Here is a 23,475-nt window from a genome sequence, read left to right on the forward strand (position 1 = left end):
GTCAATTCCTTTCTCTCCCAAATTGGGGATGGAAATGGGCAAATCAAGGGACTCTCTAAGCTTGTTAGTGTCTATTGCAACCGTGCCTCCAGATTGAACGTTTCTGATAGTTAACTCGTATATCAACTCCTCTTTGCGCAAATAGTTAAGGAGGAGAACATCGCGAGGGCCGGACATGATGACAGAACAATTTTTAAAAAAACTCAAAAAATTCCAGCAACTGAGAAAATTGTTAGAGTTCAAATTAAAGCAATGTTTAGCCGTCAAAAGGGGCTAAATTGAGACCCATTCAACCACGCTCTGCTACCACTTGTTACGGAGATATCCGTGGTAGGTAGAGGTGAAAGAAGGTGCGGGTGTGAATGGGTTTCAAGCTACGAATTTAACGTGCAATGTAAAATTAATTAAAATTTAACTAGGTTATATTTTCTTTTCAAAAACAAGAGATAACAGTCATAACAGGTACAGAGTAGCAAAAATGTAGGTACAATATTACTGGATTCGGGCTCAGTGCCCTTACTTCATAACTCTTGGGCAATCAGCCCCGCCTTACTCCAAAAAAAAATTTTAGCCAAGGGGCAGAAAGCCCCATTCATGCCCAGGAGCACTGGCTCCAAACATTACACATAAAGCCTGCACGAGGCATACAGAAACAAATTTCAAAGAGCGATCCGCTCTCAAAATTGTAAGCCTATCACAAGGCCACACCAAACTCTACCTTCAAGCTGTCCTCTAAGGACGTATTCACAGGGGTAAAATACCCAACCTACTGAGGTCTATTACATGAAAAGAAGGTTGATTACATGACCTCTAAAATAACAATTTGAGAGGAGGCGAACTTGCACTCCTAATACACTTTGTTTTTAAAACCTAATCTGGCTCTGGGCCACTAACGCAAGGGCTAATCCCATACTACAGAGGTGACTTAGAGAAGAACACTTTACATTACATAAACGAAGAATAGTTTGAGAAAATAAGTTCACCTCAAAACAAATGTGAGTGGGAGCTCGAGAGGGTTAGCACTCTCTATCCCAATATGTAGCTTTACAAGAAAAAGATGAAAAGAGTAATTACATTTTAGGAAAAGGTTACATGATGGAAATGCTTCGAACCCGCCGCGAGTGTTAAACTGCCGACCTAGCAAGAAAAGAAGTTATTAATAGGCCATTACCTGGTGTTGAACGGCTGAAGAAGAAAGAGGCGCTTCCCGCCTCCTGCTATGTACTTAATACACTGAAAGATGGAACAGAAGTGGCCCGGAGACCCCAAAATCAGCAGTTTAAATACTCTCGCGGAAGTTTCTAGGCGTTAGGGGAATGAAAACACCCGCCCACAATGTTTTTATTGGATAGGACCCCGCAATCGATTCAAGTTGGGGGAAGATACATCTGATTGGATAGAAATTAATTTAAGAAATTCGGGATTGGCTACATGCAAAACAAGGGGAAAGAGAGGGGTATACAGCCAACTTAAACAATAACAGAAAGAAATTTAGCAAAGAACAAACATTTGAAATAAAAATTTCTTCAACAAAATAGTTCTTTGACTCCGCACTAGGTTGCACTATTGTTGATCTTCAGTAGTGTCCTCTAGAAGAGAAAGTTCACACTTCTTACTTCAAGCGAAACAAAAACACATCAAAAGTGACACAGTTCAAAAACTCAAAATTTTCCACGTGGTGACATCTTCTGAGAAAGTAGAGAATTAATAGAATAGATAAAGTTCAACCTTCCTCCAGAAGAGGAGTTTCAACTGGCGCAACTTTTAAATAAACGGTGTAGAGGTGTACCGCCCGGTACAAATACTACAAGAAAACAGCTTCTACCAGAGTGTTAGGGGTATTTAGTGGAACCAAGATGTCCCGAAGAAATGTAAGAAATTATTATATTCACCGTATTATGAACCCATACTGACCTGTGCAGCTTGATGGTGGACTACAACAAAACGAGGGGAGAGTAGAACACAGGCAGCAGAGATGAAATTCCGAAGAGGTGTCGAGGGCAAGACCAGAAGGGATAGAATTAGAAATGAAGAGATAAGGAAAAGGACAGGATAGAAACAACAAAGCTAAAGTGGTATGGGCATATGATGAGAATGGGAGAAGAGAGTGTGCCAAAAAAGAGCTTTTTCAGAGAAGTTAACAGATTCAGTGTGGGAGTGCATAGAGAAGAGGGGGAGGAAAACCAGAAGATGTACTTACAAAAGGAGAAGACTGGTGGAGAAACAGGCAGCGATGGAGGTCCTAAATTCACAACCCGACCCAGGAAGCTGGAAACGGTAAATGAAGATGAGATAGTGTCTGTATTATGTGTTTTTAAAAATATGTTATTAACATTCTTGAAAAAAAATTTGTATATTATATACATAAATAGCCAATGGTATAGCCGTGTTGAAAAGGATGTAAAGGAGATGGCGTATAAGTCACTGGTAAGTTCCCACTTAGAGTGTGGTTCTAGTCTACGGGACCCTCACTAGGATTACTTGATATGAGAACTGGCAGCACAGTTTGTTCTAGATGATTTCCAACAAAAGAGTAGTGTTGATAAATTTAACCATAATAGGTTAATATGGTTGGTTGATCCCGTATTGACTTGTCTGAATCTATTACAGAACTATTTGAAATAGTTTTTACTTGAGTCTGCCTTGTCAATACACCTTATAATGATAGAAAATTATTTATTTTACCATATATGTTTCGGGAAATCATCCATTCCCTTTATCAGTGATGTCTGTTCAAAGAATAAAACAATATAACACTATCTTTTGCTCTTGCAATTTAAAGAAGTATTGTGCCCTAATTCACCATATCAGTGAATAAAGAAAACTAATGGAATATTATGAAAATGATCAATACATTAAAATTTTGTTGAACTGAATGAGAATACCTATATAAATTTAAGATCTTCAGTTTGTTTGTTTTTTTTGTTTTTTTTTTAATGATCCTATGCTAGTTTATACAGTGGGTTATCTTCTGTACTTCTCTCATTTAAACTTCATTCAAAATCATTTTTCTTTTTGCAAGATAAATTTCTACACTTTCTGAAACATTAATTCATTTTCCCTTTTTGGCCGAATGTATTAATTCCATGTCCTTAGAAATGTCTGTAAATTTACGATTTTTTCAACCATATGTTCTCCCATTGCTGGATATCTTGTATGTTTGACTGCACCCAACATGTTCTTTGTACCTTATAGCCAAACTTCTTCCAGACTGTCCTATGTATCGTTGTTTATATGTTTGGCATGTCAGTTTTGCAAATTCCTGATTTATTAAATATACATTAATTCTCTATCTTATCTGAATTGAAAATTATCTTCTTATTATCAGTTTTGTATGAAACAAATTTTCAGAAAAGCTACTCAAAACAGATGCTATTATCGGAAACAACTCCAATCAGCCAAGTCAACATAAAAAGGCAACATTTTACAGTTTAAGTAATAGAGCTATGAACGTACCTATGTCTAGGAAGAATTATAATGGAGAGATAAATATAATCCACCAAATTGCTCATAGCAACAGATATTCCAGAAAATTTATTAATAGAATGAACCAAAAACAACTTTAATTAAAGAGCGAAAGTAGAAAAAGAAATCTGCAGTTCTAACTTTTCGAAATAAGCACTCTTATCAACTGGCTAAAATTTTCAGGAAAAAGAGCATCAATGTCGCAAGAAGAAAAACCTGAAGATCTTAAATTTATATAGGTATTCTCATTCAGTTCAACAAAATTTTATGTATTGATCATTTCCATAATATTCCATTAGTTTTCTTTATTCATTGATATGGTGAATTAGGACACAATACTTCTTTAAATTGTAAAAACAGAAGATAGTGTTATATTGTTTTATTCTTTGAACTGACATCACTGATGAAGGGAATGGATGATTTCCCGAAACATGTATGGTAAAATAAATAATATTCTATCATCATAAGGTGAATTGACAAAGCAGACTCAAGTAAAAACTATTTCAAATAGTTTTGTAAAAGATAAAAGAGTAGTGTTATGAAAATGTTGCAAACTTTAGGCCAGGAAGACTGCTCGATTAAGCAGAATTTTTAACAAATTCCACCTGTACGTTTGGGAACTTCCACCTTTCCACCACTTTAAAATCTTCCTATTTTCTTAGATGACAATAACATAAGTGTACTTTTTTAAATTTTCTTTTGTTGATGTATGTTTCGTTTTCCATGTAAAACATCTTCAGCCGTGATCTTAAATATGCACAAAAACACAAGTAACATAGATAAAACACAATATTAAAAACGTGTCCTTGACTAAGTGAAAAGTTTAAATGTCTAAAGAGTCAATGATTTTCTCTTCGTTGTCACTGTTTGGCACCTCTTGATGTAAAAGATGTGTTCATGAAAAGCCGCTTAAAAACTGTCGTAAAATAAAAGAGATCTTAAAATTTCTTAATAGATAATTGAAACAGTAGTGTGTAGCTGTACAAATTCTTGTAACATTCAACCTTGATGTGATGGAAAGAGGAATTTTCTTGCCAGATGAAATGAACTAGGCCTAATTGTGTTCAAGATGGAAAGCAAGTCTCCAAATCACCTGACATCCCTCGTGGTCTGCATGACCATGCGAGCACACACACATACAACTCTAGGAGGAAAGCAGCGTTAAGCGGAGTAGGAGGCCCGGTTTAAGTCATCTTCCAACAAATTTCACCATACTTCATCAGTAGTTTTCTGTAATGAAGATGCCACATTTAGACATACACTGTACTAAAAATGTATATAATCAAATTATATATATATACAGAAGTAAATAATTTGCAGAGAATGGAAAACTACAAAATAAAATGAAATACAGAAGTGTCGAATATTCAACAGGTTAAATTATAGGGTTAAACCATCTTCAAGCATCTCACGTTGTTATGTTATAATTACTATTTGCTGTGCAATGCATTGCATATTATTAGAGATGGTGTTTTGTCATTTATCTGATGACAAAGAAGATGTGGGCAATCCAGGTTTTCCTTCTAGTTCTGCTATGTCTACAAAGCAGACAACTTACACACCAAATGCAGCAAAGAAAAACACTGAATATGTATGGAAAAATTGTGATTGAGTTTGCAAAGTAAGAACATGTTCTTAACCCTTTCCCAACGTCAGCCGCTTATAAGCGTCAAGGTAATTATTCGCAAGTTACGTGAACCACTTGTAGGAGTCATCCAAGTTCGTGTGTTTTTTACAGATTGCTGATAAGTGTCAGAAGTTTATAGATACTTCTGACATCTGTCAGAAGTTTATAGATACTTCTGACATCTGTTAGTCTTATTTTGCAACAGAGTACTACATTTCCATCGAATATTGTATTCCATGTAGAATTCATGTGGCCGAGCACACACGTCTTCTGTGTGATCAGCCGTCGAAGCAATATGGCTCCCGCGCTAAAACCCCTGAGTGAAACAGTCATTTGCAAACAGCGATATTGAGCAAATGATCTTGCTTTCCAATGAAAGTTAAGATGAAAGTGACAATTATTCTTCTGAATTGAGTGATGAATTCCACAACGACAGACACAAATGTGAAGAAATTGAAAACGTTCAGGCTGACCGGGTTACGTTTGGAGGGCCACGCAACAGATTCAATTTTACTGGCAATAGTGGTATTCATGTTAACTTTGGGGATAATCCCGAACCATTGACAATGTTTGAACATTTTCTTACGTAGGTGGTTTGAAAAGTTCTCGGAATGTACTAGAATTAAGTATCTTACTTCGGTGGAACTGCTTTTATTTTTCAACGTAGTCTCCCTGTAGACTAATGCATTTGGTCCAGATCCCATCTCATCTCGAAAATGAGATTCCTCCAGGCCTGCAAAATACCTCTCCAATTCGGCTGTCAGTTCTTCCCTTGTAGAAAATCTCCGTCCACCAAGGAAAATTCTCAGCTTGGGGAATAGATGAAGGTCTGATAGTGCCAAATCAGTGAATAAGGTGGATGTGGCAACAATTCGTACCCCAGTTCATGAAGTTTTGCCATGACAATAACACTTGTGTGCGGCGGAGCATTGTCCTGATGAAAGATGACCTTTTTCCTTGCCAAACCAGGCCTTGTTTCGCATATCTTTTCCGGTAGTTGGTCTAGGAGGTTTACATAGTATTGCCCCATAATTGTTTGGCCAGTAGGAAGATAATCTATGAGCAGAATGCCTTTTGCATCCCAGAAAACTGAGGCCTTGACCTTTCCAGCCGAACGCACTGCCTTTGCTTTCTTTGGTGGTGGTGAATCAGCATGTTTCCACTGCTTTGACTGCTGTTTTTCTCTGGGGTATAGTAGTGGACCCAAGTTTCATCTGTAGTCACAAACCGACGCAAAAAATCTTGTTGGTTGGACTGAAAATAGGCCAGACTTTGTTCGGACATTTCCAGTCTGGTGCGTTTGTCCAGTGTCAAGAGCCGCGGCACCCATCTTGCGGATAATTTTTTCATACCCAATTCTTCGGTTAAAATATACCCGTTCAGAAGACATCCCTACAGTTTCAGCAATCTCCCACACTTTCAGTCGACGATCCTCCATGACCATTTTATGCACTTTTGCGATAAATTCTGGGGTCGTAACACTTTTTGACCGTCCACTACGCAGATCATCATCCAAGCTCTCCCAACCAAATTTAAACTCGCTGGTCCACTTGGCAACAGTTGAAAATGAAGGAGCAGAGTCCCCCAGTGTGTTCTGAAAGTCGGCATGAATTTCCTTTGCTTTCATACCTTTCTTTACAAAGTATTTAATCACTGCTCAAATCTCAGTTTTTTCCATTGTCACAAATCACTACATGGGAACAACAACAAAGAGTCGTCACTTCCACACTCCTGCAGCTAAAGCACTGACGCGCGACGTGTTTACTCACAAAGGATGTGTGATTATTGCGTGGGAACCTCATTGCTCTAGCACTGACATCTAGCAGTGATTCTGAGAACTTTTCAAACTGTCCTCGTAGTGACGAAAAATTATCTGAAGTTTTAAAAAATGCAACACATGGAAAATTAATGCTCAGTTAGGGTTTAATATTCATCTTATACATGTCAGCAGAAATGACAACTTTCAAGATAGGCAATTCGTCATGCAGCCGTTAGGGCACGGGGGGGGGGCGTAGAAGATCTTTTTCCAAGATCTTACTAACTTACATATCATTGAAAAATCAAATGAACAACAGACAGTTCAAGCAGATGTAACATATTCAAAGACTGGCATACAGAGAATGTATGTTTCTTACCCACTAGAGTAACAGGTAATATGCAGTACATATCTGACTGGAGGTTGAAGGATCATTTCTTTTGTTGAGTACTGTACTTGCTCCCTTAGCAGCTTGTAGTTCCTGTTTGGTAAACGTACACTGGTGACATGCTTTTTCTTTTGATATCATGTGCATCGTCTGCACTAAGAGAGCACTTAACAGTTCGGAGTTCATATTAGCACGGAATTCAGTCTTGGTCTTCCCCATCATGTGCATCTGAAAAATCGCAACAACACACACTACAAAACACGTGTGAATGAGATTTTGAGGAACGCAGTAAACAGGGCCATTCTTTCAAGTATTCCTCCCTAAATTTTTGAACTATTTGTGGTTTATTACTAGCGTCACTAGTCACGGTAACGTCATCACACTAATTTTCCTGCACAAGAAATCGCCTCATTATTTCAAACCTCTTGCATTTCATAACAAACGATTCGATTACCATATATCCTAGAAGAGTAAATTTAGCAACCAAAATCGCAATAAATACTTCTTCAACAGTCACGCACATGGTATTCACAATGAAACAGAGTTTGTCACCACTTTGCCACCAAAACGAAGACAAAAAAACTCGCATACTTGCATGGAAGTCTTATCATGTGACGAACAAAGACATCTACTCCGCAAGATATACCACTTCACAGGTGCCTATTTTTCCAGTACTGGAAGCACACACTGTGTTTGGCGTATGAAAAGAAATATTCTTAAATGACGGACAGGAAAGGGGTATAAATGATTACCAAGAAATCCGAAAATAATAATCTGAGAATTCAAGTTGTAATGGCATTCCTTGTGTATCCTTTTGAACACTTCATACACTTAAGATTTAAAAATCAACAAAAAATCATAATTTGTGATGTGTGATTCATAAAGGTGTAATATAATGGGTAATTCGTAATTATTACGATTGAATGTAATAGTTGGCATCTCTGTGTCAGTATCTTAGTGGTATCACTGTGTTCCTTTTTTTGATGTTTTCTTGTCTAGATGGTATTATAATTTATTATTGATTTAATGAACGATGCTAATAAGAACACTGAATCTTGTTTTTAAAATCTCAGGTTATTTTTGTTGTCTTCTAGTCTACCATTCCTGGTAAGGCACAGTAGTGTAGTATAATGAGATTCAGGTGTTTTGAGAGTGGTAACAACTTTATCCCAAACACTGCATTATTTGGTGCCAACTTTTGAGGAACAAAATGTGCATAGGTTATTTGTGTTCATATAGGGTATAAAGTTATATATAGTGTTGTTCCAGAACAGTTCACTTCATAACTAACAAGCCTCATTGAACGATACGTTACCATCTGATAGCTCATTCCCAATGAATGACTCATCACAGACTTGCTACTGTTTACTTATATTCACTCGCAATTGACGCACTTGAGACTGACTGGCATGTGCCAGCTGCACTCTAATGGCCTGCAGAAAATTCTAGTAGTTTCCACTTCCATATCATTCTGGATGCCTGTTCCCGAAACAGTTTCCAGTTTCTTCTAGGAGCTTCATTATCAAGAGCCTGAACAAATTGCCAGCGCTTTTATTCTGCTTGCTGCTGACCCTGTCTACATTGTCATAACTACTGTGCCATTATTGTAGATCGTTTTAATAACAACAGACCTGCCATAAAAAGGATTGCTGATTATGAGTTGTCAGATGCTTCGAGTATCTGGGATCTATTGTCACAAATACCGGAGACTATGAACCTGAAATCCGTTAGCGCATTGCGATTGCGAGAAATTCAACAGCAAAAACTTACATCTGGAAGGACACCTCCATCACTTCCAAGACAAAGCTCACCCTCATTCAAACTGTGATCTTCCCTATCTTGACCTATGCAGCAGAAACTTGGGCGATGAAGATGGTGGATCGCCGCAGGATTGTTGCTCTAGAAATCAATCAACAGTCACTACTGATCTGCATTTAGGACAGTCACCCAGGTGGCAGATTCCCCATCTGTTGTTTTCCTAGCATTTTCTTAAATGATTGCAAAGAAATTGGAAATTTATTGAACATCTCCCTTGGTAAGTTATTCCAATCCCTAACTCCCCTTCCTGTTGTTGTTTGAGTCATCAGTCCATAGACTGGTTTGATGCAGCTCTCCATGCCACCCTATCCTGTGCTAACCTTTTCATTTCTACGTAACTATTGCATCCTACATCTGCTCTAATCTGCTTGTCATATTCATACCTTGGTCTACCCCTACCGTTCTTACCACCTACACTTCCTTCAAAAACCAACTGAACAAGTCTTGGGTGTCTTAAGATGTGTCCTATCATTCTATCTCTTCTTTTCGTCAAATTTAGCCCAATCTATCTCCTCTCACCAATTCGATTCAGTATCTCTTCATTCGTGATTCGATCTATCCATCTCACCTTCAGCATTCTTCTGTAACACCCCATTTCAAAAGCTTCTATTCTCTTTCTTTCTGAGCTAGTTATCGTCCATGTTTCACTTCCGTACAATGCCACGCTCCACACGAAAGTCTTCAAAAACATCTTTCTAATTCCGATATCAATGTTTGAAGTGAGCAAATTTCTTTTCTTAAGAAAGCTCTTCCTTGCTTGTGCTAGTCTGCATTTTATGTCCTCCTTACTTCTGCCATCGTTAGTTATTTTACTACCCAAGTAACAATATTCATCTATTTCCTTTAAGACTTCATTTCCTAATCTAATATTTCCTGCATCACCTGCCTTCATTCGACTGCACTCCATTACTTTTGTTTTCGACTTATTTATTTTCATCTTGTACTCCTTACCTAAGACTTCATCCATACCATTCAGCAACTTCTCGAGATCTTCTGCAGTCTCAGATAAAATAACAATATCATCGGCAAATCTCAAGGTTTTGATTTCCTCTCCTTGGACTGTGATTCCCTTTCCAAATTTCTCTTCGATTTCCTTTACTGCCTGTTCTATGTGAACATTGAAAAGGAGAGGGGACCTTTATAACGCTACTCTTTTGTCGGAAATCACCCAGAACAAATCGACCTGCTTTTCTTTGGATTTTTTCCAGTTCTTGAATCAAGTAATCCTGGTGAGGGTCCCATACACTGGAACCGTACTCTAGTTGGGGTCTTACCATATATGCCCTCTCCTTTACGTCCTTAGTACAACCCCTAAATACCCTGATAACCATGTGCAGAGATTTGTACCCTTTATTTACAGTCATATTTATGTGATTTCCCCATTGAAGATCTTTCCTTATATTAAGATCTACGTATTTACAATGATCCCAAAAGGGAACTTTCACCCCATCAGCACAGTAATTAAAACTGAGAGGACTTTTCCTATTTGTGAAACTCACAACCTGACTTTTAACCCCATTTATCAACATACCATTGCCTGCTGTCCATCTCACAACATTATCGAGTTCATTTTGCAGTTGCTGACAGTCTTGTAACTTATTTATTACTCTGTACAGAATAACATCATCTGCAAAAAGCCTTATATCTGATTCCACTTCTTTACACATATCATTGATATATATATAAGAAAACATAAAGGTTCAATAATACTGCCTTGAGGAATTCCCCTCTTAATAATTACAGGGACAGATAAAACTTTGCCTTCTGTAATTCTCTGAGTTCTGTTTTCTAGAACCGGTAGTCTCCCATGATCTACCCTATCAAATGCCTTAGATAGGTCAATCGCGATACAGTCCAATTGACCCCCTGAATCCAGGATATCTGTTATATCTTGCTGGAATCCTACAAGTTGAGCTTAAGTGGAATAACCTTTCATAAAACCAAACTGCCTTCTATGAAACCAGTTATTAATTTTGCAAACATGTCTTATATAATCAGAAAGAATGCATTCCCAAAGCTTACATGCAATGCATGTCAAACTGACAGGCCTGTAATTTTCATCTTTATGTCTATCACCCTTTCCTTTATACACAGGGGTTACTACAGCAACTCTCCATTCATTTGTTATAGCTCCTTCATGCAAATAATAATCAGATAGGTAATTCAGATATGGTACTATATCCCAACCCATTGTCTTTAGTATATCCACCGAAACCTTATCAATTCCACTGCTTTTCTAGTTTTCAACTTTTGTGTCTTACTGTAAATGTCATTGTTGTCATAGGTAAATTTTAATACTTCTTTAGTATAAATCACCACCTCTATCTGGACATTATCCTTGTAACCAACAATCTTTACATACTGCTGACTGAATACTTCTGCCTTTTGAAGATCCTCGCATACACACTCCCCTTGTTCATGAATGATTCCTGGAATATCCTTCTTGGAACCGGTTTCTGTCTTAATGTACCTATACATACTCTTCCATTTTTCACGAAAATTTGTATGGCCGCCAGTTATGCTTGCCATCATGTTATCCTTAGCTGACTTCTTTGCTAGACTCTATTTCCTAGTAAGTTCCTTCAACTTCTCCTTACTTCCACAGCCATTTCTAACTATTTCTTTCCAACCTTCTTAGCCTTTTTACTTCTCCATTATAATATAGTGGATCTTTACCATTCCTTACCACCTTTAAAGGTACAAACCTTTTTTCACATTCCTCAACAATTGCTTTAAACCCATCCCAGAGTCTGTTTATATTTTTTTTTTTACCGTTTTCCACCGATCATAGTTACTTTTTAAAAACTCCCTCATGCCTATTTTATCAGACATATGGTACTGCCTAATAGTCCTAATTTTATTACTTTCCTTTCTTTCACATTTATTTTTAACTACCACAAAAATAGCTTCGTGATCACTAATACCATCTATTACTTCGGTTTCTCTATAGATCTCATTTGGTTTTACCAACACCACATCCAAAATATTCTTCCCTCTAGTTGGTTCCATCTCTTTCTGAATCAGATGCCCTTCCCATATTATCTTATTTGCCATTTATTGGTCATGCTTCCTGTCGTTCGCATTACCTTCCCAATTGACATTTGTTAAATTGAGATCACCCGCTACAATCACGTTCCTTTCCTTATCGTTTCCCACATAGCTGATTATCTTATCAAATAATTCTGAATCAGCGTCTGCGCTATCCTTTCCCGGTCTGTACACTCCAAAGACATCAAGTTGCCTATTATCTTTAGAGATGAGCCGTACACCTAAAATTTAATATTCGTCATCTCTAATTTTTTCGTAGCTTACAAATTGTTCTTTCACCAGAATTAATACTCCCCCTCCTACCATTCCTATCCTATCTCTATGATACACCCTTCAGTTTCGTGAGAAAATTATCATCTCTCAGCCTTGATTCAACTCCCTATAAAATAGCTGGTAAATATATATCTGTTAAATTACTTAAATCTATTCCTTTCTTTACAATACTTCTGCAGTTCAACACTAACATTTTTTTTTAATGTCATCCCTACTTGATTTCCGGTTCCCTGTTCCCTTATCACCACTCCCTAGGCCACCCCGTTTCCCTGAATGTACATCTCTATTACCCTTCCAAACAAATTTCCTAACTTATACGTATCACTGCGGTTTAAGTGAAGGCCATCTTAGCGCAGATCCCTATCTCCTACCCACCCATTATGGTCTAGAAATTTCACTCCTAGTTTCCCACATACCCACATACCCACTCCATAGTTTCATTTAAATCCCCAATCACCCTCCAGTCAGTATCCCTCCTGATTCCACTGATAGCAATCTCTGCTTCCTTAAACTGCACCAGTGCTGCATTTACCAGATCCCATACATCTCCAACTTATACCAGCTTGCCTTACGTTGTTGGTACCAATGTGAAACACTACCACTATCTCCTTCCCCTCCTCCTTCTCTTCTACTTTCCTCAACATCTGCCTCAACCTAATTCCTGGATAACTCTCTACCCTGGTACCCTTCCCTCCACATACTTTCCCGACATGTCTAACAATGGAATCCCCACGACCAGAGCCTTAGCGCTACAGACCTCATTTGATCCCATCCCCTCCCCTCCTGGTCAGTCCTATCTTGTTATTTTACACACAATTGTAACAAAAAAAACATCACTAGGTAATAGATATCACAGAACTGTAAATAACCGGGCGAGTTGGCCGTGCGCGTAGAGGTGCGCGGTTGTGAGCTTGCATCCGGGAGATAGTAGGTTCGAATCCCACTATCGGCAGCCCTGAAAATGGTTTTCTGTGGTTTCCCATTTTCACACCAGGCAAATGCTGGGGCTGTACCTTAATTAAGGCCACGACCACTTCCTTCCAACTCCTAGGCCTTTCCTATCCCATCCTTGCCAGAAGACCTATCTGTGTCGGCGCGACGTAAAGCCCCTAGCAAAAAAAAACAAAAGAACTGTAAATAGATCAATTTTACCTGATCAGTGTCTAGCCAATTCACACCCTTCCTTGGTGTCATCAATCAGGTTCTAAGGAGTTCATATAGCTGGGCACTACTTGCAGACAAGGAGATGGTTCATGGTCTGCTTTTCACCGCATTCACATAGTGTGGAGTTGCAGGCGAATCCCTACTTTCTCATGTTGGTCTTTGATCTGCCAACTCCAGTACACAGTCTGTTGAGTACCTTTCGTTTTGACCAACTTCCCTTATGTCCTAAAGGGAAGCTTTCAAAAGGTACCATCCATTCTATGAGGTAGCTTTATCTGGAATGCCATGAATTTACTAAAAATGTTGAAGGTGGTTGGTTCATTGAGGCTTTCTGTTGAATGATGGAAGCATTTCCTTGACTTAAGCCTTCGGGTTGCTGGTTGATATCCATATAGGTTATGGATACTCAAGTTCAATGCCTTAGATTTCTCTAGGATAGCTGCAGACTCACAACATATATCTGGAAGTTAGATACCTGCGAGAAGCTGATTCCTGCTTGTGGTGTATCTGCCTAGTCTATCAGATTTCCAGCACTGAACTGAACATCAGCATTTCAGAAGCATATTGTCAAATTTGCAGATGCTAGGCAGGTTTTTCTGCAGTAAAAATCAGTTATGGGCAGTCCCGAGAAAATGAACGAGACAAAAAGAATTCAAAATATTTTTCCATCAGTAATGTTTTGTATATTGTCCTTGAAAAGTTGCCTGTATGTCTACTCCTTGTCCCTCTCTACGAGGTTGGGTATGAAGTGAAATGAATCATTGTAGCGATTTTGTACGACCGAATGCCCTTCCTGACGTCAACCTCATCAGAGGAGTTAATGAGATGAAATGAAGACATGATACATGATAGTAGCAAGGGAGAGGGTGAAACTTGGTGCTGGCATTTAGCCTTCCCCCTGTCGAATAGCACCAAGGGGTTTGTAATTGAATCCAGGCTTTTGGCACGCAATCTAGTAATTAGAAATTGTATACCACCACCTCTCCTACCCTGGGGTCAGATCATATAAACTTGACTGCTTAACCCTAGACCAGGCGCGCTGGTTGTTTTTGATGGTTATGAATTTCATGTTTTTGGTCCGTATTGAACTGAGAATAATATATAAGTAATAATAATAACAACGTAAATGTTTCCACCTTTTCAATACTAAAATATATTCACAAAATTATAAATTACACGGTACTAGTTTCGACCCATCTAGGGGTCATCGTCAGCCGTATTGGAGCAAAGATCATTTTTGGCGAAATCCTAAGAAAATGTTATTTTAAAGAATAACAAGTGAAATGAGATGTTATTATGGTAATAGTTAATAATACAAGGAATATACATACTAAGAGGTTTTTAACAAAGAATAAAGTATAAATGGGGTGTTGTAAAAATTATAATCATGGAAATCAGTAAGTTCTTGTATTGAAATGAAATATGGCTTAGGAAGAGGGCTTAAGGTGGGGCTGAAGGGTGCGGGAGAAAGTGTAATTGTCTTGGAAAAGTACCTTTGATTAAATTTAGGATTGAGTTTAGGTTGGCTGCATTATTGTTTCTGAGGAAAGTGATAAATAGATCGAAGAGTATGTTGGGTTTCTCTGAGATTTCATTGAGATTGTGACTGGCATTAAAGTATTGGTCTAGGTGTATGTAGTAATTTTCCATTATGTTGAGTAAAGGGCCCTTGTTTGCTAATACGAGGATGTCCATGTCTTGTTCAATATTGGTGAAATTATGGTTATAATCTTGCATGTGTTGGCCGATGGCTGAAAACCTGTTGTATTTTATTGCGTTAGTGTGCTCGTGGTATCTGATAATGAAGTTTCTCCCGGTTTGCCCGATGTAGGTTTTTTTACAGGTGGTACATTTGATCCTATAAACTCCTGATTTTAAAAAACTGCTGGTCTTGTTGATGTGTGAAGTATTGTATAAAACGTTCATGTTCTTATTGTTGGTTTTGAAGGCTATTTTAACGCCTTGTTTCTTAAAGATGTTGGTTAACTTGTAGATATCATTGTTGAACGTGAAGGTGGAAAATGTTAGAGGTTTGGTTATTTCTTTTTTGAGGGTAGTTTTTGGGCGATGTTTGTGTTTATTGATTATCCTTTCTATAAAATGATTGCTGAAGCCGTTGAATTTTGCGATTCCGCGGATTGTGTTGAGTTCGTTTTTTAGATCTTTATTGGACATAGGTATGCTGAAGGCTCGGTGAACTAGGCTGTTGTATGTGGCTCGTTTGTGGGACTGGGGGTGCACTGAATCTTGGCGAATGGTGGAGGCTGTTTGAGTGGGTTTTCTGAAAATTTTATAACTGAAAGAATCTGAGTTTCTAGTGATGGTTAAATCTAGAAAGTTGATTTTTTGATTTGATTCGGATTCTAGTGTGAATTTGATATGAGGATCAATATTGTTGAGTCTTAAGAGGGTGGTGGGTGCATTAATTGATTTCTCATTCATGATTACAAAGACATCGTCGACATATCTGGCCCAAAAGAGAATGTTTTCGAATTCGTTGTCAATTTTGGTGTATTCGAGGAAGTCCAGGTATATTTCTGCTAAGATACCAGAGGCCGGTGACCCCATTGCCAAACCATTTTGTTGATATATGACATTGTCAAAAGTGAAGAAGTTATTGTCGATGATAAGTTTTAATATTGTGATAAAGTCTTGTATCTCTAGTTTGCTTAAGTGGCTGTTTTTGTTTAAATTGTTTATAATTATCGGAATTAATTTTGATACTTGTATGCTTGGGTACATGTTTACAATATCGAAAGAGTGGATGGAGTGATCCAGTTGCAAATTGAACTTGTTTAGTTTTTCTACTAGCTCAGATGTGTTTTTAATAGATTTTTCGGATAAGAATTGATAATTGTTTCTTAAGAAACATTGGATGAATTGTGATATTTTGTATAAGGGGCTCGGTCTATAGTTGATAATTGGCCGGATGGGAATTCCGGTTTTGTGAATTTTGGGAAGAGCTTTAGCAGTGGGGAGTCCTGGGTTCATATGTATGAGTTTGGATTTTTCCTGTTCAGTAAATAAAAATGAAGTGTTTTTAAGAGTTTGTTTAAGTAGTTTTTGAATTTTTTGGGTGGGGTCTTTTTTGATTATGGAAAATGAGCTGTCTGTGAAAACGTTTTTTGTTTTTTCAATATATACTTTTTTATCCATGATAACTGTTGCATTGCCTTTGTAATCATGAATGAGAAATCAATTAACGCACCCACCACCCTCTTAAGACTCAACAATATTGATCCTCATATCAAATTCACACTAGAATCCGAATCAAATCAAAAAATCAACTTTCTAGATTTAACCATCACTAGAAACTCAGATTCTTTCAGTTATAAAATTTTCAGAAAACCCACTCAAACAGCCTCCACCATTCGCCAAGATTCAGTGCACCCCCAGTCCCACAAACGAGCCACATACAACAGCCTAGTTCACCGAGCCTTCAGCATACCTATGTCCAATAAAGATCTAAAAAACGAACTCAACACAATCCGCGGAATCGCAAAATTCAACGGCTTCAGCAATCATTTTATAGAAAGGATAATCAATAAACACAAACATCGCCCAAAAACTACCCTCAAAAAAGAAATAACCAAACCTCTAACATTTTCCACCTTCACGTTCAACAATGATATCTACAAGTTAACCAACATCTTTAAGAAACAAGGCGTTAAAATAGCCTTCAAAACCAACAATAAGAACATGAACGTTTTATACAATACTTCACACATCAACAAGACCAGCAGTTTTTTAAAATCAGGAGTTTATAGGATCAAATGTACCACCTGTAAAAAAACCTACATCGGGCAAACCGGGAGAAACTTCATTATCAGATACCACGAGCACACTAACGCAATAAAATACAACAGGTTTTCAGCCATCGGCCAACACATGCAAGATTATAACCATAATTTCACTAATATTGAACAAGACATGGACATCCTCGTATTAGCAAACAAGGGCCCTTTACTCAACATAATGGAAAATTACTACATACACCTAGACCAATACTTTAATGCCAGTCACAATCTCAATGAAATCTCAGAGAAACCCAACATACTCTTCGATCTATTTATCACTTTCCTCAGAAACAATAATGCAGCCAACCTAAACTCAGTCCTAAATTTAATCAAAGGTACTCTTCCAAGACAATTACACTTTCTCCCGCACCCTTCAGCCCCACCTTAAGCCCTCTTCCTAAGCCATATTTCATTTCAATACAAGAACTTACTGATTTCCATGATTATAATTTTTACAACACCCCATTTATACTTTATTCTTTGTTAAAAACCTCTTAGTATGTATATTCCTTGTATTATTAACTATTACCATAATAACATCTCATTTCACTTGTTATTCTTTAAAATAACATTTTCTTAGGATTTCGCCAAAAATGATCTTTGCTCCAATACGGCTGATGATGACCCCTAGATGGGTCGAAACTAGTACCGTGTAATTTATAATTTTGTGAATATATTTTAGTATTGAAAAGGTGGAAACGTTTACGTTGTTATTATTATTACTTATATATTATTCTGGTTGTTTTTGTCAACCACTGCACTATTTCACGCCGTAATTCCTAGAACTGTCAGTCTTTCACTACCTCGCAACTCTTGGAACTCGAAGCTGATTGACGAAGTCAACCGCGCGCCTGGTCATGTAAGTAAAATTTATTTCTTTAAAATTTCCTTTCCTCTGTACTTTTTGGATACTTAAGCAAAGTCAGGCGTAATTACATTTAGTATATTTCTATTGTAGGTCTCGTTTTGTCAATGATGAAGACATACCTGACATTTTGAATTAATTGTCCGATGAAATAGAGCACTCTGCCTCGGATTTTTCAGATGGGGAGGAGGAAATTATAAATCTATCGGATCAGGACCATAACAGTGATACGGAGAGCAAGAGGCCAATTCGGACAGTGAGATCCATGAAGACGATAACGAAAGGGAATTTATCTTCGGGAGAGATGGAGGAACAATGTGGTCCACGACAGACTTTTCAAAACTTACTTAGAAGATAAAAGCAAGGAATATTGTAAAAATACTGCCAGGATCGGAAGTGGAGGCGAGGATGGTATCACAGAAATCGACGGTTTCATGCCGTTGATAAACGCTGAGATGGTTGATGAACTATTATACTGGACTAATTTGTACATTTCTAGGAAGTGGGAGGAAGTGAATTACAGCTGTGAACGCGATGCTAAATTTGTGAACCGCAGTGAAATTGGCATTGCTTGGGGGATAAGCTGTGAAAGATTTCTTGGACATGGCAACAAAGTTTATTTTTCATCCAGTCATTTTTTTGCTGTTATATCTGATCATTTCATTGTATAATTGTGCAAATATTAAAATATGACCATTATTTTAATTGAATTATGTATCTACTGCTTAACTCATTTTAAATAGGCGCAGTATTCATGTCCCTATCAGAATTAGTTCACGTGTTCGCGATTATCCATTTTAAGTACATTCATATTAATCACTAATACAAGTTATTAATTTTATTTGGAGAACAACATTGAAACAAAATACAAAACGCCATTAAATGAAATGTTTATGCTATTGGAAGCCTGTAAATGACTGAAAATGTAACTGGTTGACAGAGTCAACCGTGCGTCCGGTAGTGTGACAGAAATTGGCGTGCCCGGTTTAGGGTTAATGATCATGGTCACCAGGTGAGAAAATATACAATAGCACACGGGATACTGCTTTAAAAAGTTTGTAACAGTGTGTAGCCTGCTTCTAGTACCAGTATGCCCTTGCTCAAATACCAACTCTCATGTCTGTTACCTCAGGAGATTTCATGAAGTAGATGAAACTGAAGTTATAATTGATCATTATGCACATCTTCTAAAATATTATTATCTGAAATCTAAATTGTACAGGCAGTAAGAGTTTTTCATGTACCATGTAATGAGATAATCACCACTGATCTGCATTTAGGCTCAGGTGACATATTGCCTGTCAGTTCTTTACCTAGAATTGGCTGCTAACAAGGAGAGGACAAGAATTGAACAAGAAAGTGCTCATCCACTACAAGGTCATGTACCCCCAGCTCAGAGACTGCAGGAACAGTTTTCTACGAACATCTCTGTAACCAATCAGATCAGGCAAAAAAGCAAAATTACAGCTACAGAAAACAAGGTCTCACAACATCCCTGGACAGATAGCAGTAGCTGTATGTTTATCACATGACTGCAAAGAGAACTGGACAACGTGGAATTCCTTGAATAGATTGAGGTCAGGTGCGGGCAGATCCAAAGTGACCTTAGCGAGATGGGGTTATATTGATGTTAACAAGATCAAGTGTGAATGTGGGGAAGACTATACTATAAAGCACGTGCTTGAATGTCTGCTGTGCCCATCCTCCTTTACAGAATATGAACTCTTTTAAGACACACAGAATGCTCTTGACATAGCAAATTTTAGATTGAAATATGTGTAATGTGACTAAGTGTAATTTTAACTGTATATTCTAGATATTTCTGACATGAGAATTATACTACAGTTAATAATGTCCAATTTCCACCTTGTCAATACAATTCAGAATGTATAATATATCTAAAGTCTATAAATCTATCTTGGACATAACATGAAACGTTTTCATGTTCGAATTTTTAATGAGGTCTTCAAATGCATGTGATTTTATCCATAAGCTGAAGAAGAGAATTAAAAGTTTCTCAAAACATGTACTTGTGTGTATATATCTAAGTGATAGTTTAGATATATTATACATTCTGAATTGTATTGACAAGGTGGAAATTGGGTATTATTAACTGTAGTAATTAAGTCAATACGGACCATTGGTGGCTGTCATGGTCAAGCTAATAGATATGAGAATTATAATAACCTAATCTCTTCTTAAGTATAAATACTATACATGTGGGGGAGATGAAAACCTTACAAATAAGAATAATAAAAATTTGTTCATGTAACTTCTGTTTGAAGGTTCAACTACCTGAAGCTTTCCTAATTTCAGATAAAACCAATTCCTATGCCATCTGGCGAATGTTCTTCATTGGCTGGAGCTCAGATGTTTGTGGCTACTTCAAGTACAGAGACAACACCTGTAATGAGTGGGCCCCGGACAAGTGGTGGGCGGTTATCTTCAGGACCAAAAAAAGGGAAGGAGGTGGATGTCATGACTAAATGTGATGTTTGTGGAGAACCGGGCAATAATCAGAACCTCGTCAGGTATAGTATTATGCCTCCCTTATCAAGTTATTTCTGAAACAGTATTTAGTTATCAGTGGTAGATTGTCAGCCTCTGGACCTGAAGATCACTGGTTCAAACCCAGCAGAAGTAGTTGTATTTTTGAAAGGTCCATTTGACATTCCATGTTGTAAGATGTTGGAATGTAAAAGCTTTCTACAGATATGTAAAAGCTTTCTACATTTGGTGTGTACCCTACAAAATTAATTAAAACTCAGCCCCTGTTAACTCAACAGAATTGTGGGTTCGATTCCCAGGCAGATCGGGGATTTTAACCTTCATTTGTTAATTCCGTTGGGTCGGGGGCTTGGTGTGTGTGCCGTCCTCATCATTAGAATTCATCAGAAGTAGGGCCCCATCTTCAAAGATGCACAGGTTGCCTATAAGGCGTCGACTCAAAAGACCTGCACCAGGCCTCTCCGAAGGCCACATAATCATCATCATCATCATCATCATGTAAAGTTTGGAATTCTGAAGTCGGGATAACCCCCATTTGACACTGTTGAGATATGAAATTTTTTGAAGTCTTATCTTATATTTTGTCTAGGACATAAATGGGTAACTATTAAGTGAAGTTCGAGCTTTGTACGATAAATGATTTCAGGGAAATGAATATGTTCTTTTATTGGTTCTAACACCCATTCAAACCCCTTAGTAGTGGCATATTTTAAGTCCCTTCTTAACTAGTATCTAACATATAGGAAAGCAACAATCATGTGAAATTTGAACCTCGTACATCAAATGGTATTGGAGGAATTAATGTTTTGTTTCCAGAGCTAACCCTCATTTGAACACTCTGGGATGGAATAATTTTAAATATTTCTTATATGATACATAGGACATAATTGGACAATCATTGTGTGAAGTTTCAAGTTCTTAAGTCAAACGGTTTAGGAGAAATGAATATTTTTGTTTTGGGATCTGAACCCTCTGAAAAAGAAATACCTTAATTAAAATAAAATGACATGTTTCATTCTGTTACCATATGTTTTCTTTTTCAGGCAGTTTATATATTTATTCAAAATTGGTCTTGGCAGACTGAAGAACGTAACGATTATAAATTAAATGAGTCAGAACTGAAAAGAGACGGCTTCAGATATCACAAAATACATACCGTATTTTTTCCCATAATTAACGCCATTGCATAATTTATGTATCCTAATATTCTCCGAACATCCATCACACAGCTCCGGATGCGTTTCAAAATAAAGATCTCAACTACTCAGTTAGCAGCCTTCCTTTTGCGAAATCAGCATTCCAAATACTTGGCAATGTGCTGTTATCAGCAGGTAGGAAATACCATTGCACTAGTTCCGTGATGAATAAGCGCAGAAGTGACTAGCAACGCGCTGTTCCAGTCTGGTGCAGACATATTTTACGAGGGTTTCGGGAACGGGACACGCATTTTCTGTGATCTCAGAATTGTTTGTCAGTCCACAGTGAGCAAAAATTTGAGTAATACTGCATCATATAAACTCGCAGTGATCAGTTACGCCAAAACATGCGGGCATATGGCAGCAGGCCGCAAATATTCAGTGTCTGAATACAAGATGTGCTACCGCGGTAACAGAGAAGTGCACTTCAAGCGACCAACAAATCTCGCAAAGCATTTCACAGACCAAAAGACTGCAAGTTTCCGAAAGTAGAGGACGATCTGCTTAAATATATGATTTTGTTACGCAACGTTGGATATGCCGTTTCTCACAAAATGCTGTATTTTAAAGGACGAGAAATAGCTGTTGCACGTGGAATTAGCATCTCAATCAGTCAGTCACTACTGATCTGCATTTAGGGCAGTCGCCCAGGTGGCAGATTCCCTATCTGTTGTTTTCTTAGCCTTTTCTTAAATGACTGCAAAGAAATTGGAAATTTATTGAACATTTCCCTTGGTAAGTTATTCCAATTCCTAACTCCCCTTCCTAAAAACGAATATTTGCCACAATTTGTCCTCTTGAATTCCAACTTTATCTTCATATTGTGATCTTTCCTACTTTTAAAGACACCAATCAAACTTATTCGTTTACTTATGTATTTATTTGTGTCAATAGCACAATATAGATTACAGATGCAAATTAGATAAAATATATGAAATTACAATATTACATAAAATTAAAAAGTTATTTACAAAATATCGGCCCAGAATTTGGCCGCGTTAACAGCAGTGATACTGGCCTGTGCCAGATCAAGTTCTGTGCATATGTCATTCCACACCATCTCTCCACTGACAGCTCAGAACATACCACTTAGTCGAGCAGCTCGTCTTCTTTCTCGGATTTGAAGGTTAGCCAAGGCGGGATGATTACTTTTATGAAGAGAAATGGACTTTCTCTTCGACGAAGAACAACTTTATGCCAAAAAATGCGGTATGATTTCAACCAAATGTAATTGATTTTCATGGCTTTGTCATTGAGAAGCATAAAGTGAAGGAATATTTGCTCTCCGAAATAGAAACCACAGGTCAGACGCCATTCCATTTCCATATGCCACAAAGTTGAACTATTGATAAGTAGAGGGCATCGAGTGTTATCGTACATACTACCGGAAGCGAAAAACAACGATGTACCGCAGTGCTTGCTGTAACAGGTGATGGCAGCAAAATTGCACCTTAAGTTGTTCTAAAACGTAAAACAATGCCTGAAGTAAAGTATCCGCGAAGTATCCACGTTCGTAACCATACAAGATTGGATACGAACAGTTTGGGGAAATCTTCCAAGGTCCCCCCCT

General features: G+C 37.7%; 1 protein-coding gene across 3 annotated transcripts in view; it reads left to right on the top strand.

Moving 5' to 3' along the window:
• Positions 1 to 23,475, top strand: part of LOC136883899 (PHD finger protein 14) — a 319,931-nt gene that overhangs the window by 272,094 nt on the left and 24,362 nt on the right. For all 3 annotated transcript variants that reach the window (XM_067156007.2, XM_067156006.2, XM_067156008.2), the window contains exon 15: positions 20,518 to 20,732. In XM_067156007.2, the coding sequence (XP_067012108.2) occupies positions 20,518 to 20,732 (215 nt within the window). The remainder of the gene's footprint in view (positions 1 to 20,517; positions 20,733 to 23,475) is intronic.

This window comes from Anabrus simplex, chromosome 1 (genome assembly GCF_040414725.1).
Source record: "Anabrus simplex isolate iqAnaSimp1 chromosome 1, ASM4041472v1, whole genome shotgun sequence".
NCBI classification, from domain to species: Eukaryota; Metazoa; Arthropoda; class Insecta; order Orthoptera; family Tettigoniidae; genus Anabrus; species Anabrus simplex.